This window comes from Chiloscyllium plagiosum, unplaced genomic scaffold (genome assembly GCF_037043375.1).
Source record: "Chiloscyllium plagiosum isolate Xiang-an unplaced genomic scaffold, Cpla_swu_hap1 HiC_scaffold_45, whole genome shotgun sequence".
In the NCBI taxonomy this organism is placed as follows: Eukaryota; Metazoa; Chordata; class Chondrichthyes; order Orectolobiformes; family Hemiscylliidae; genus Chiloscyllium; species Chiloscyllium plagiosum.
Window position 1 is genome coordinate 5,360,674 of NW_028270183.1, and position 15,277 is coordinate 5,375,950.

Consider the following 15,277-nt stretch of genomic DNA (forward strand, 5'->3'; position numbering starts at 1 on the left):
CAGTAAGACTGACCATGGAGAAACACTCAGCATGGAGGCCTCTGCCCATGCAATATCCCCGACCATGGAGGACCATTGACCATGCAGCAACACTGACCATGGCATAACACTCACCAGGCGTGGCCTGTGACCATACAGAGCCAGGGCATGAACTAACTCAGCAACATCACAATCAGAGCCAAGGGGTGACCATGACATTCCACAATTTAGTAATGAAGTTTAAATTCCACTGGTTGTTGTATGTGGAATTTGACACCATGTCAGAGTATTAACCTAGCCCTTTTTGAATTAGCTTTACTGTCACATGTACTCAAATGAGTGCAGTGAAAAGTTTACAAGTCACCACATTATGGCCTCTGTGCAATGACACTACCACCACAACTCCTCCACTGTTTCCCCCTTTGTAGCTGTATAAAAGATGCACTTATAAATACACATCAATGTTTATTCCACCCTCCAGTGTTTAAGGGCAGTAATGACAATTGCAGATTTCCTATAGTGATGGCAGTATTCTGTCGACACCCATTCTGGCCTGCAAAGATCAGTGTAACCTGACTGTTCAGTCAGCAGTGGGACAGGATCTTTTACAAGATATAAATCCAACCAAATAAAGCCTCACATTTATACAGTCTGCTTCATTATAGAAGAATACAGCAAATGAGATACTTCACAGCAGTTATTGCACTTTGAACATGCAGCTAATGTGGCAGGCAGTTTTCACAAAGCAAACTCCAACAGACAGTAATGTGATTGTGACTTGTGTTGGTGACATTGTCTGTGAATCAGGGCGATCGACAGTGACTGCAGCACTTTCCCTGGCCATCACAGGGAGCTATTGGGGCCTCTGTGAAACATCTCAATCAAAAGGAAAGCAGCACAAGGTTCCAAAAGTTTAAATACAAATCTTTAATACAAATATTTGACTGGGTGAACAGACGAGGCTAACACAGCAATCTGACAGGTCAGAGAGATCAGATGAATGATCGATGCGTTGGGCCGTACAGTTCAGGATTCGGGAGAGCCCGATGACTCCCTCGTGTCGTCCTTATGCACAAGTTGTGGCTCATCTTCCCCGTCCTGCGGTGGGTGAACAAGGACCTTGTCAATGATCCCAAACTCCTGAGCTTCCACTGGGCTCATGTACCGGTCCCGCTCCATGGCTGCTTCTGTAAAACACCACAATCACTACACACTCCACAGCAATTGGGCAAAATCCAATATCTCCGGTACCTAGCTCACATCCCACCCTCACTGTCCCCAACCCCTCTGCTCTCACCCAGACAAACCATGCTCCCTGTTTACTATCAGCAAAGCAGCAATTACAAACGTACCATCCAAACTGTTTTAACTGTGATGGATATTTCAGGAAACTCAGTGCTTATTCAATTGCATCCTAGTCTCACATTAAACCCAACAGGAGACTGAATTAAGCCACTCCAAATCTCCACAAGCCTGTTGTTAGGACGTAGAACAGTAGGATTTGAAAACAGCACAAATGGCTCACAGAAACTTGGAGCAGCTCCAGACACCTGCTATTGATGTGAAAGTCATCCTCTCTCTGACAGCCACCTCCACCAACACACACGCACACACACACACTCTCAGAGAGTTCTGTGGCTCCAAAGAGGTCACAGTGGACCCAAAACATTCACTGTGCTTCTCTCCTCACAGATACTGCCAGACTATGTGGAGTTTGCACATTCTCCCAGTGTCTGAGTGGGTTTCCTTTGGGTGCTCCGGTTTCCTCCTACAGTCCAAAGATGTGCAGCTTAGGGTGGATTGGCCATGCTAAATTGCCCCATTGTGCACAGGGTTGTGCAGGCTAGATTAGGTAACGTTGGGTTATGGGGTCTGGGTGGGATGCTCTTTGGAGGGTTGGTGCAGACTTGATGGGCTGGATGACTTCTTTCTGCACTGTAGGATTCTATGAAATCCATCTGGTGGCCACAGCAAATTGCGTGGACACCAAAAGCAGAGTCACTGGACGAGAAACATTAGCTCTACTTTCTCTCCACGGATGCTGCCAGATCGGTTAAGTTTCCCCAGCAATTTCTGTACCATCTGTACCACACACCATCCCAACATGGAACAAAATCACCTGGCTGGGAACCAGTTTCCACCAGTTACTGATAATGTGACACTGACTGGGAGATGAAATGACGGCTGCATCAAGTACTTACCAATGACTGACAGCCCCTGCTTCGTGTGTTTGGCATAAATATGATTGATCTGTCTTTTGATTTTGAGAATCTCCTCTGCCTGTATAGCAATGTCAGTCGCCTGGCCCTGTGGAGGAGGCATCAGAAACAAAAGTTAGATCTTCTAGTGAAAGTCCATAAGACCATAAGACACAGGAGTGGAAGTAAGGCCATTCGGCCCATCGAGTCCAATCCGCCTTTCAATCATGGCTGATGGGCATTTCAACTCCACTTACCCGCATTCTCCCCGTAGCCCTTAATTCCTTGTGATATCAAGAATTTATCAATCTCTGTCTTGAAGCCATTTAGCGTCCCGGTCTCCACTGCACTCCGCAGCAATGACTTCCACAGGCCCACCACTCTCTGGCTGAAGAAATGTCTCCGCATTTCTGTTCTGAATTTACCCCCTCTAATTCTAAGGCTGTGTCCACAGGTCCTAGTCTCCTCGCCTAACGGAGACAATTTCCTAGCGTCCACCCTTTCCAAGCCATCAGTGCTCCCTCGCTGTTCTTACGTCTCTCACAACACTTCTCCCCACCCTCTAGCACTGCCTTGCCACTGTGTTCCTCCATCACTCCAAGCCAACATCATGCTCATCGCCAGCCTCAGTAAAACCAACATTGCTCCAGAAATAATAAACTTTGAGAAAAAACAAGCAAGCAGGAGAAGAGAAACACTTGCATTTATCCAGGATGTTACCACATTGAAAGAGAGAGCAGGGAGATTACACTGAACTTGTATAAGACACTGGTTAGACATCAGCTGGAATGTTGTGTACATTTCTGGGTAGGCTGTAGTCCCACTCTCTCATCAGAGAGGCATGGCTGGTGATGGTTTAACATGAGGGTCACCACACACGGGCAAAGCGAGAGGTTGAGAAAGAGAGTCCTTCACAGTAACCTCAGCTGGTACAGGAATTGAACTCATGTCACTGGCATCCAGCTGCATTATAAACCAGCCATCCAGCTAACTGAGCTAGCCAAGTGTAGGAAGGAAGGGCTTTTGCCCGAAACATCGATTTTGCTGCTCGTCGGATGCTGCCTGAATTGCAGTGCTCTTCCAGCACCACTGATCCAGAATTAGGAAGGATACGAACACATCGGAGAGGGTGCAGACAAGATTTATGAGAACAGTTCCAGGGATGAGGGGAGATAGGAGTGTTTTGAACTGTGTGAAGGCCAAGAGGGAAATTATGGAAGTTCTCAAAGCCGTGAGGGATCTGGATAGAGTAGATCAAGAGGTACAATTCCCAATCTCACAAGGATTGACAATGAGGAGCCTCAGATTTAAAAGTAATTTGCAAAGGAAGCAGATGTATTATGAGAAAACAAAAACGTTTTCATACATTGAGTGGTTCAAATGCCGCCTGGAAATGTGGTGGAGGCAGGTACAATCAAGACATTCAGCAGGGTGTCAGATGAGTACCTGAATGGAAATGATGTGCAGGGTTACAGGAAAAAGGCAGGAGAATGGTGCAACGTCATGATGCTTGTTCGAAAAGCAGGTGCAGACACACTGGGCTGAATGGCCTCCTTCTGCAGTGTCACGATTCGACTATCATTCTGGAATGTTGAACCAAAACAATATCCTTCTTCCCAGTGGGATTGGTACTTTGAGAGATAGAGGGGGAATATGAGCAGAAACTCACACAAAGCAGAGGTGAGAACAGTCAGTACTTACAGACGCCCCTCCCGAGGGTTGGTGGATCATGACTCGTGCGTTAGGCAGGGAGTGCCTCATGCCTGGGCAACCTGCAGCTAGAAGCAAGGAACCCATGCTGGCAGCCTGCCCTACACACCAGGTGGAGATGGGGTTCAGGATGTACTGCATGGTGTCGTAAATAGCCAGGCCAGCAGTCACCACACCACCTGCATGGGAGTGAAAAGGAAATGCAGTCACTGAACAAAGAGTCCATGGAGAGGGGAGTTGAGATAGTACCCCACGAGAAAGCACTGTGATGGGGACAGCTATAGCCGTGGGGGTCCCTGCTACACCCAGCTGATGGGGTGCACTCCATCTTGTGCTGTATCCTCAATGCACTGGAATCAAATTCTTCCTCTTTCCTGCAGTCCCTCCTCCTTCCTTAGCCTTCCCTTCCCAATTTTCTATGCAGGCTGCTGACATCGCTCCCCAGTTAACTACTCTTTTGCACTTCAGACCCCAGAACCCCCAACCTTTTCAGTAAATCCAAACACGTGCGCAGGCCCTGTTGTGCCTCCCAATAAAGATGATGCAGAGGCGCCGGTGTTGGACTGGGGTGGACAAAGTTAAAAAATCACACAACATCAGATTATAGTCCAACAGGTTCATCTGGAAGCACTAGCTTTCGGAGAACTACTCCTTCATCAGGTGGCTAGCTACCTTAGCGCTCTGAATGTTAGCACTTCCAAATAAACCTGGACTATAACCTGGTGTTGTGTGATTTTGAACTTTGTCTCAATAAAGAGGAAGGCTTGCATTGCTGTGGCGCCTTTACACACCACAGGAAGTTTCCAAAGCACTTTCCAGCCAATGGGACACTTTTGAAGCATAGCTGTGAATGTTGGAAAAATGCACACAGCAAGCTCCAGCGAGCAGAATATCTGTTCTGGTGGTGTAGCTTGAGGGGCAAACATAGCTCATGCAACCAGGGAAAACTCCCCTGCTCACCTTTGGAACAGTACCTTGGGATCTCTGACTTCCATCCCAAACTAGAAGGGTTTCATATTTCATCCAAATGATGGCACCACTGACATTTCAGCTTAACTTGGACTTGGTGCTCAGGACCCTGGGGTGAACTGAAGCACCTGACTCAAACAGGTGAGCACCAATCAGACTGTCACGCTGCCAACAAGCGATGATTTCACATGTTGTACCAAAGGACAAAGGGAGCTGCACCTCCGGAAATATTAAACTGCAAATTCATCCAGCGGCAGAGGGGCAAACAGAGACGCAGTGAAATACGGTTCGAGTCCCTGGCTCCACTTCTCCCTCGCTGGTGACATTCGTTTGGAATTAAAATGAACATGCCAGGTGACAGCAGCAAGATCTGAGCAGCGCTGCCCTCCTTAACAGGACATAAACCTTTAAAGCACCGATATTTCAGAGGAACCACAGAGACAGTGACACAGAAAGCAGAGTTTACCTGGACTGTTGATGTACATGTGGATAGGCTTTTTGTTACTCTCTGACTGAAGGAACAAGAGCTGAGCGATCACTAGGCTGGCAACATTGTCATCTATCTGAGAGAAAGACAGAATTATTACAACAGAGCAAGGACATCAGAGGAGGAGGAAAGGTGAGGCACTTGAAGTGACATATACTCACAGGTCCCATGACACAAATAATTCTTTCCCTCAAGAGTCTCGAGTAGATATCGTAAGCTCTCTCCCCACGCCCCTGAAAAGGAAAAAGTGGGGAAAAAGTGACATTTGAGCAGCAAGTGGTTATGTATTGTTGGGATACAGGTTGGAAGGAGATTCACTGTGCCTCAGTACATGTGACAATAAATTCAATTCAGTGGTGCCAAGAAGGGTGTGTGTGGGTAGATGGAATACAGAGACAGACTAATGAAGAAACCTTTGTGAATCTCACCTTACTAGGTGCAAAGTAGGTAGCTGATGCAAGTTAGCAACACTGCTTTGTAAGGGTAAGCTAGATTTTAAATAAGCAATTGGGTGGCTTAAATGGCTGAGAAACATGTACTAGATCACCAGATTACTGCCAAGCATGACGAAGTAAACAGAGTATGCATAAAAATAGAAAGATTTTAAAAAGACATGAGGGGCAATTTTTATTTATACAGATTGGTTCATGGGAGGAATGGATGGATGCAAGTACTGTTACAACATTTAAAAGGCATTCCGATCGCACATGAATTGGAAGGGTTTGGAGGAATAGGGGCAAAGTGCACACAGGTGGGACTAGTTTAGTTTGACATTAGGGTCGTCATGAACTGGTTGGACTGGAGGGTCTATTTCCATGCTGCATGACTCTATCACTACAGAAAGGATAGCAATCCCCAGGGACAGATGGAACTCAGAATGTGGTGACAATGGTTCCAACATTGGAGATTGATTTACATGATCAATAAGAAAGCACTAGCCCATTGAAGCACTTACTGTCTGCTCGATGACTATGGGGATTAATGGCTGGCTACAACTTGATGTTCGATGAACGTTCCTGCATCCTGTCAGCCGCTGCCCAGAATACTGCACCAACGCCTGAGTAATAAATAGATACAAACACCATAAGAAATAGCTACAGGAGTAGGCCATTCAGCCTCTCAAGCATGCTCTGCCATTTCAACAGGAGCACGGTTGATCCCACATTCCTCACATCCATTTTCCTTCTCGTTTCCTATACCTTTTAATTCCCTGACTCATCAAAAATCTCTCAGCCTTAAATATACATAAAGATTTTTGCCCCCATAGTTCTCAGTGGCAAGGACTTCCAAAGACTGTCAATCCTTTCAGAGAGAAGAAATTCCTTCTCATTTCAGTCTTAAATTGGTGACTTTTTCCCCCCGAGACTATGCCCTCTGGTCCAAGACTTTCTGATCAATAGTAACCCCTGCCCCCCAGACATTAACAGTGGTGGAGTCACTGATTGTAATATCATTGAAATCAAGGGGCGGTGGTTAGATTGTCTCTTGTTGGTGGTGGTAATTGCCTGGCATTTGTGTGGCATGAATGTTACTTGCCACTTCTCGGGTCAAGCCTGGATATTGTCCAGACCTTGTTGCATTTGAACACAGACTGCTTCGGTATCTGAGGAGTCATGAATGTTGATGAAGATCGTGCAACGATCAGCAAACATCCCCACTTCTAACCTACTGACAGAGGGAAGGTCATTGATGAATCAGCTGAAGATGGTTGAGCCTAGGCCACTACCCAGAGGAAGTCGTGCAGCTGAGATGACTGACCTCCAGCAACAGCCATCTTCCTACGTGCCAGGTACGATGCCAACCACTGGACAGTTTGCCCCCTGATGCCCATTGATTCCAGTTTCGCTACAGCTTCTTGATACCACACTGGGCTGAGTGCAGCTTTGATGTCAAGGGGAAGACCCTCTCACCTCCCCTCTGGAATTCAGCTCTTTTCCCATGTTTGAACCAAGGCTACATTGAAATTGGGAGATGAGTGGCCTCTGGTAAGCAGCTATGGCTTAACAGCACTGTTAATGACACCCTCCATTACTTTATACACCCTACCCCCACACTCTTACCCCAATTCTATATTTTCTCTCTCTTTTTCCACCTCCTCCCCACCCCCCCATTCTCTCTCTCCCTCCCTCCCCACCCCCCCATTCTCTCCCTCCCTCCCCACCCCCCCATTCTCTCCCTCCCCCCCCCTCACCCCCCCATTCTCTCTCTCCCCCCCCCTCACCCCCCCATTCTCTCTCTCCCTCCCTCCCCACCCCCCCATTCTCTCCCTCCCTCCCCACCCCCCCATTCTCTCCCTCCCCCCCCCATTCTCTCCCTCCCCCCCCTCACCCCCCCATTCTCTCTCTCCCCCCCCCTCACCCCCCCATTCTCTCTCTCCCCCCCCACTCATCCCCCCATTCTCTCTCTCCCCCCCCCCCTCACCCCCCCATTCTCTCTCTCCCCCCCCCTCACCCCCCCATTCTCTCTCTCCCCCCCCCTCACCCCCCCATTCTCTCTCTCCCCCCCCCCCTCACCCCCCCATTCTCTCTCTCCCCCCCCCTCACCCCCCCATTCTCTCTCCCCCCCCCCCCTCACCCCCCCATTCTCTCTCCCCCCCCCCTCACCCCCCCATTCTCTCTCTCCTCCCCCCCCCTCACCCCCCCATTCTCTCTCTCCCCCCCCCCCATTCTCTCTCTCCCCCCCCCCTCTCTCTCCCCCCCCCCCATTCTCTCTCTCCCCCCCCCCTCACCCCCCCATTCTCTCTCTCCTCCCCCCCCCTCACCCCCCCATTCTCTCTCTCCCCCCCCCCCATTCTCTCTCTCCCCCCCCCCTCACCCCCCCCCCTCTCTCTCCCCCCCCCCCCATTCTCTCTCTCCCCCCCCCCTCACCCCCCCATTCTCTCTCTCCTCCCCCCCCTCACCCCCCCATTCTCTCTCTCCCCCCCCCCCATTCTCTCTCTCCCCCCCCCCCTCACCCCCCCCCCCCCTCTCTCTCCCCCCCCCCCCCATTCTCTCTCTCCCCCCCCCCTCACCCCCCCCCCCCATTCTCTCTCTCCCCCCCCCCCTCACCCCCCCCCCTCACCCCCCCATTCTCTCTCTCCCCCCCCCTCACCCCCCATTCTCTCTCTCTCCCCCCCCTCACCCCCCCATTCTCTCTCTCCCCCCCCCTCACCCCCCCATTCTCTCTCTACCCCCCCCTCACCCCCCCATTCTCTCTCTACCCCCCCCTCACCCCCCATTCTCTCTCTCCCCCCCCCTCACCCCCCCATTCTCTCTCTACCCCCCCATTCTCTCTCTCTACCCCCCATTCTCTCTCTCTACCCCCCATTCTCTCTCTCTACCCCCCATTCTCTCTCTCTACCCCCCCAATCTCTCTCTACCCTCCCCACATTCTTTCTCTCTCTACCTCCCCCCATTCTTTCTCTCTCTACCTCCCCCCATTCTTTCTCTCTATCCCCCCATTCTTTCTCTCTATCCCCCCATTCTTTCTCTCTATCCCCCCATTCTTTCTCTCTATCCCCCCATTCTTTCTCTCTATCCCCCCATTCTTTCTCTCTATCCCCCCATTCTTTCTCTCTATCCCCCCATTCTTTCTCTCTCTACCTCCCCCCCATTCTTTCTCTCTCTACCTCCCCCCCATTCTTTCTCTCTCTACCTCCCCCCCATTCTTTCTCTCTCTACCTCCCCCCCATTCTTTCTCTCTCTACCTCCCCCCCATTCTTTCTCTCTCTACCTCCCCCCCCCCATTCTTTCTCTCTCTACCTCCCCCCCCCCATTCTTTCTCTCTCTACCTCCCCCCCCCCATTCTTTCTCTCTCTACCTCCCCCCCCCCATTCTTTCTCTCTCTACCCCCCCCCCATTCTTTCTCTCTCTACCTCCCCCCCCCCATTCTTTCTCTCTCTACCCCCCCATTCTTTCTCTCTCTACCCCCCCCCATTCTTTCTCTCTCTACCCCCCCCCATTCTTTCTCTCTCTACCCCCCCCCCATTCTTTCTCTCTCTACCCCCCCCCCATTCTTTCTCTCTCTACCCCCCCCATTCTTTCTCTCTCTACCCCCCCCATTCTTTCTCTCTCTACCCCCCCATTCTTTCTCTCTCTACCCCCCCATTCTTTCTCTCTCTACCTCCCCCCCCCATTCTTTCTCTCTCTACCCCCCCCCCCCCATTCTTTCTCTCTCTACCTCCCCCCCCCCATTCTTTCTCTCTCTACCCCCCCATTCTTTCTCTCTCTACCCCCCCCCATTCTTTCTCTCTCTACCCCCCCCCCCATTCTTTCTCTCTCTACCCCCCCCATTCTTTCTCTCTCTACCCCCCCCATTCTTTCTCTCTCTACCCCCCCCATTCTTTCTCTCTCTACCCCCCCCATTCTTTCTCTCTCTACCCCCCCATTCTTTCTCTCTCTACCTCCCCCCCCCATTCTTTCTCTCTCTACCTCCCCCCCCCATTCTTTCTCTCTCTACCTCCCCCCCCCATTCTTTCTCTCTCTACCTCCCCCCCCCCATTCTTTCTCTCTCTACCTCCCCCCCCCCCATTCTTTCTCTCTCTACCTCCCCCCCCCCCATTCTTTCTCTCTCTACCCCCCCCCCATTCTTTCTCTCTCTACCTCCCCCCCCCCATTCTTTCTCTCTCTACCTCCCCCCCCCCCATTCTTTCTCTCTCTACCTCCCCCCCCCCCATTCTTTCTCTCTCTACCTCCCCCCCCCCCATTCTTTCTCTCTCTACCTCCCCCCCCCATTCTTTCTCTCTCTACCTCCCCCCCCCATTCTTTCTCTCTCTACCTCCCCCCCCCCCATTCTTTCTCTCTCTACCCCCCCCCCCCCCATTCTTTCTCTCTCTACCCCCCCCCCATTCTTTCTCTCTCTACCCCCCCCCCATTCTTTCTCTCTCTACCTCCCCCCCCCCATTCTTTCTCTCTCTACCTCCCCCCCCCCCATTCTTTCTCTCTCTACCTCCATCACCTTCAGCCTCTGCAGCAACATCTTTCCTGCCTCTGACCTCCGACCCGGCTGTACTCCCCTGAACCGGAAGCGCCTTCGCCATGGCAACGCGGCCTAGCGCCGGGCGCGCCGCCTCGGCCTGGAGTGCCGCTGCCTGCGGGAACGGCTCTCCGTTTCCCGGCCTGGAGGTGTTAGCACTGAAACCCCCACCCCCGGAGAACGGAACATTGACCTTTCATTTTCAAACGTGGTGAACACAAGCTGCTGCTGGGGGAAAGAGAGAAAAAAAAACAAAATAAAACAGCTGGACCTTTATAAAACTCTGCCGAACAAATCCGGGTTAACACTGAAATGAAATATGCTGCAAATCTGAAATAGGAACAGAACATTTTGGCAATGCTCAGTAGGTGTTAGAAACGAAAATCGCTTCTCAATAATCGCTCTAGACAAATTCAGGAAAACAAAGTTTTATTAACAAGTCAAGTCTGCAGAGTCGGGCACCCTTGAAGAAAAGGCGCGCTGAGGCTTACAAAGTCTCCCATTATATACAGCACAAGTCCCTCCTCTCCTTGGCTCCAACAAGCCATGAGGTTCACATTCTTAAAAACATCATTATTCTTATCACAAAGTCTGCAACAAAAGGCTCCAAAGTTGTTGTTTTTCTCACCCTGTAGTCTTATCAGTCAAAGGCTTTAATCTGTAACAGATGTCTCTCGAGTCGTTCCCCTATCCTGGAGTCTTATCAGTCAAGGACTCATCCTTCCCGCCTGTGTTAATGGTTCCATCAATCAAGGGCCTGTTTGTTTTTACTCTTCTCACAAATTGTCAGCATTCTGCACAATTTAAACTATTCTACTTTTGAGTATATAAAATGTTCTAGAAAAGAAACAAAAGTTTTGTCTTTTATTATAGACCAGTCTGTGGTCCAGGCACATCTTAAAGTTTAAACCGAAATTACCTCTCACAGTAGGTCTGGTAACTCGTGTACATTTTATTTGATTTATTATTGTCACATGTACCTCAGGACAGTGCAAAGTTCTGTTTTGCGAGCAAGCACAGGAAGATCACACCAAACAAGGACATGGGGGACTAGATTAGATTACTTACAGTGTGGAAACAGGCCCTTCGGCCCAACAAGTGGACAAGATCGAGGGTTACCCTGGGTAATGCACCACACCCAGATCAGATGTGTTCCAGTCTGCAGTGGATGGCGACAGAGGGGTTTGAAGGGGCCCCGACATTAATTTTCAAATTCCTTTGGCCGCAGGAGGGTTGCCAGAGGACAGCAAGTGTGGTCAAGAAGAGAGGTCGGAATAAACCAAGAAGAGCTCCAGACTACTAAGTCTAATGTCTGTGAGGGGGTAACCGTTGGACGCAATTCTGAGGGACAGAATTCATATGCACTTGGAGAGGCAAGGGTAATCAGTGAGGGAGAAAATGAGGACTGCAGATGTTGGAGGGCTTATGCCCGAAAGATCAATTCTCCTGCTCCTCAGATACTGCGCTTCTCCAGCACCACACTTTTCGATGATAGTCGGTGTGGATTTGTCAGGGGGAGATGGTGTTTAACACATGAGGAGATTGGGTGTGTAGATTTGGGTAGTGCAGTTGATTCAGCCTATTTGGACTTCGGTAAGGCTTTTAACAAGTCATTGCATGGGAGACTGATCAAGAAGGTAAGACCCCACAGGGTCCAGGGTAATCTGGCAAATTGGATACAAAGCTGGCTTAGTGCAGGAGGCAGAGGGTGATGCTTCAAGGTTATTTTCGTGACTTCGTCCAATGGTTTACTACAGGGTTCAGGGCTGGGTTCCTTGCTATTTGTTGTATACATTATACCACCTAACTTCATGGGTAGATCATTAATCAGTAAGTTTGCAGATGATGAAGATTTGTGGTGTAGCAAATAGCAAGGAGGAAAGTCTTAGACTACAACACAATATTAATAGGCTGATCAGATGGTCAGAACGATGGCAAATGAAGCTTAACCCTGGTAAAGGCAAGATGATGCATTTTGAAAAGACTAACAAGGCAAGGGAGTACATGACAGATTATAAGATCCTGGGAAGTACTGAGGTTCAGAGAGACCTTGGTGTGCATGTCCACACATCCTTGGAGACAAAAGAGAGATGAATAAGGTGGTTAAGAATGCAAATGGGATACTTGCCTTTATTAGCGGAGATATGAACTAGAAGATCAGTAGGGTTATGCTGGAATGGTATAAAATGGTATAAGATTAAATAGGAGTCAAATAAGGTTGCGAGAAAAAGTAGCAACCCTGAGGACTGGAAGCAGTTTAGAACTTAACAATGGGGAACAATGTTGTGAAATTTGAAAAGGTTCTGAGAAGATTTACAAGGATTTTGCCAGGGTTGGAGGTTTGAGCTATAGGGAGAGGCTGAACAGGCTGGAGCTGTTTTCCCTGGCGCATCGGAGGCTGAGGGGTGACCTTTATAGAGGTTTACAAAATCATGAGGGGCATGGATAGGGTAAATAGACAAAGTCTTTGCCCTGGGGTGGGGAGTCCAGAACTAGAGGGCATAGTTTAGGGTGAGAGGAGAAAGATATAAGAGAGACCTATGGGGCAACCTTTTCATGCAGAGGGTGGTATGTGTATGGAATGAGCTGCTAGAGGAAGTGGTGGAGGCTAGTATAATTGCAACATTTAAAAAGCATCTGGATGGGTATATGAATAGGAAGGGTTTGGAGGGATATGGGCCGTGTGCTGGCAGGTGGGACTAGATTGGGTTGGGATATCTGGTTGGCATGGACGAGTTGGACCGAAGGGTCTGTTTCTGTCCTGTACATCTCTATGACTCTGTGACTAAGTTAAGAGGGAGGTAATCCAGAATGAGAGTTAACTTGCAAGGAATTTACAAGTAGACTGCAAGAGATTCTACAAGTCTGTGGAAAGAAAGGCGAGTGAAGACAAGTTAAGACCCCTAACAATCTGAAATGGGAGAATTAATAATAGGGAAACAAAGAAATGGCAGATCAATTAAACAACTATTTTATTTAAAACAAAAACAGAACTTGCTGGTGAATTCAGAGGGTCTGGCAGTGTCTGTGGGGAGAAATGTTTCATAACTGACAGCAGCAGTTTATTTGTGTCTTCTTCTGTAAAGTCAGAACTAACTGCCGGAATGCTCGAAAAAGGAGGGTCCTTTGAGAAGGAGGAACTGAAAGAAATTCTTGCTGGAGAAGTGAAAGTAACTGAAAGCTGGTAAATCCCCAGGCCCTGATAATCTACACTCTAAGGTGCAACACGAGGTGACTATGGAAAAAGTGGGTGTGTTGGTTATCTTCCAAAGTTCTGTAGATTCGGCAACACTCCCGGCAGATCAGAGGGTGGAAATCTTAATGAGAAAGAGGAAATGAGAAAACCAGAAATTACAGGTTCGTATAACATCAATAGTAGCAAAAATACTGGAGCCTATTATAAAGACTGTGAATACAGGACACTTAGTAAATACCAAAGAGATTACACAAAGTCAACATGGATTTATTAAAGGAAAATTGTGTTTGACAAACTGGAGTTTTTTGAGAATGTAATTGGTTGAATAGATGAAGGAGAACCAATGGATGTGGTGTACTTGGTTCATCAGAAAGCTTTTGATAAAACACTTCGAGGTTGGTGTGCAAAATCAAAGCACATACGTTTGAGAATTGGTCTGCAGACAGGGAATAAATGGTTCCTTTTCAGAGTGCAAGATTATACCAAGTGGGATACCACAGGAATCAATGCTTGGAGCCCAGCTATTCACAATATATGTCAATAATTTGGATGAGAGAATCATAATATTTCCGAGTTTTCCAACAACACAACTAGGGGAGCTGGTAAGTGGTGAGGAGGAAATAAGAAGGCTTACAGATAATTAAGGAGGAGAAAGTGAGGACTGCAGATGCTGGAGATCAGAGCAGAAAATGTGTTGCTGGAAAAGCGCAGCAGGTCAGGCAGCATCCAAGGAACAGGAGAATGTTTCAGGCATAAGCCCTTCTTCAGGAATGAGGAAAGTGTGTCCAGCAGGCCCCTCCCCCAAGTCCCTCCTCCCTTTTATCAACCCAGATGGCCTCCTTCTTCAAAGACCGCAATTTCCCCCCCGACGTGGTCGACGATGCCCTACACCGCATCTCCTCCACTTCCCGCTCCTCCGCCCTTGAGCCCCGCCCCTCCAACCGCCACCAGGACAGAACCCCACTGGTCCTCACCTACCACTCCACCAACCTCCATATATAGCGTATCATCCGCCGTCATTTCCACCACCTCCAAATGGACCCCACCACCAGGGATATATTTCCCTCCCCTCCCCTATCAGCGTTCCGAAAAGACCACTCCCTCCGTGACTCCCTCGTCAGGTCCGCACCCCCCGTCAACCCAACCTCCACTCATGGCACCTTCCCCTGCAACCGCAAGAAATACAAAACTTGCGCCCATACCTCCCCCCTTACTTCCCTCCAAGGCCTCAAGGGATCCTTCCGTATCCGCCACAAATTCACCTGCACCTCCACACACATCATTTATTGCATCTGCTGCACCCAATGTGGCCTCCTCTATATTGGGGAGACAGGCCACCTACTTGCGGAACGTTTTAGAGAACACCTTTGGGACACCCGGACCAACCAACCCAACCACCCCGTGCCTCAACACTTCAACTCCCCCTCCACCAAGGACATGTAGGTCATTGGACTCCTCCATCGCCAGACCATAGCAACACGATGGTTGGAGGAAGAGTGCCTCATCTTCCGCCTAGGAACCCTCCAACCACAAGGGATGAACTAAGATTTCTCCAGTTTCCTCATTTCCCCTCCCCCCACCTTGTCTCAGTCAAATCCCTCGAACTCAGCACCGCCTTCCTAACCTGCAATCTTCTTCCTGACCTCTCCGCCCCCACCCCACTCCGGCCTATCACCCTCACCTTGACCTCCTTCCACCTATCGCATTTCCAACGCCCCTCCCCCAAGTCCCTCCATCCTACCTTTTATCTTAGCCTGCTGGACACACTTTCCTCATTCCTGAAGA

At 49.4% G+C, this 15,277-nt stretch overlaps 1 protein-coding gene across 3 annotated transcripts; it reads right to left on the bottom strand.

Annotated features, from left to right (window-relative positions):
- Positions 1-887: 887 nt before the first annotated feature.
- Positions 888-10,321, bottom strand: clpp (caseinolytic mitochondrial matrix peptidase proteolytic subunit). 3 transcript variants are annotated; one of them, XM_043694987.2, is made up of 7 exons: positions 10,270-10,321; positions 6,299-6,400; positions 5,505-5,576; positions 5,323-5,419; positions 3,879-4,066; positions 2,181-2,286; positions 888-1,166 (listed from the first exon to the last, which is right to left on the bottom strand). In XM_043694987.2, the coding sequence occupies exons 1-7, from the start codon at positions 10,297-10,299 to the stop codon at positions 1,006-1,008; spliced, it is 756 nt and encodes a 251-aa protein (XP_043550922.1). In that variant the 5' UTR covers positions 10,300-10,321; the 3' UTR covers positions 888-1,005. The 3 variants fall into 3 exon arrangements, with proteins under 3 accessions (XP_043550922.1, XP_043550923.1, XP_087839333.1); XM_043694988.2 differs by having other exon boundaries at positions 10,279-10,315; XM_087983207.1 differs by lacking the exon at positions 10,270-10,321 and adding an exon at positions 7,254-7,298.
- Positions 10,322-15,277: the final 4,956 nt, after the last annotated feature.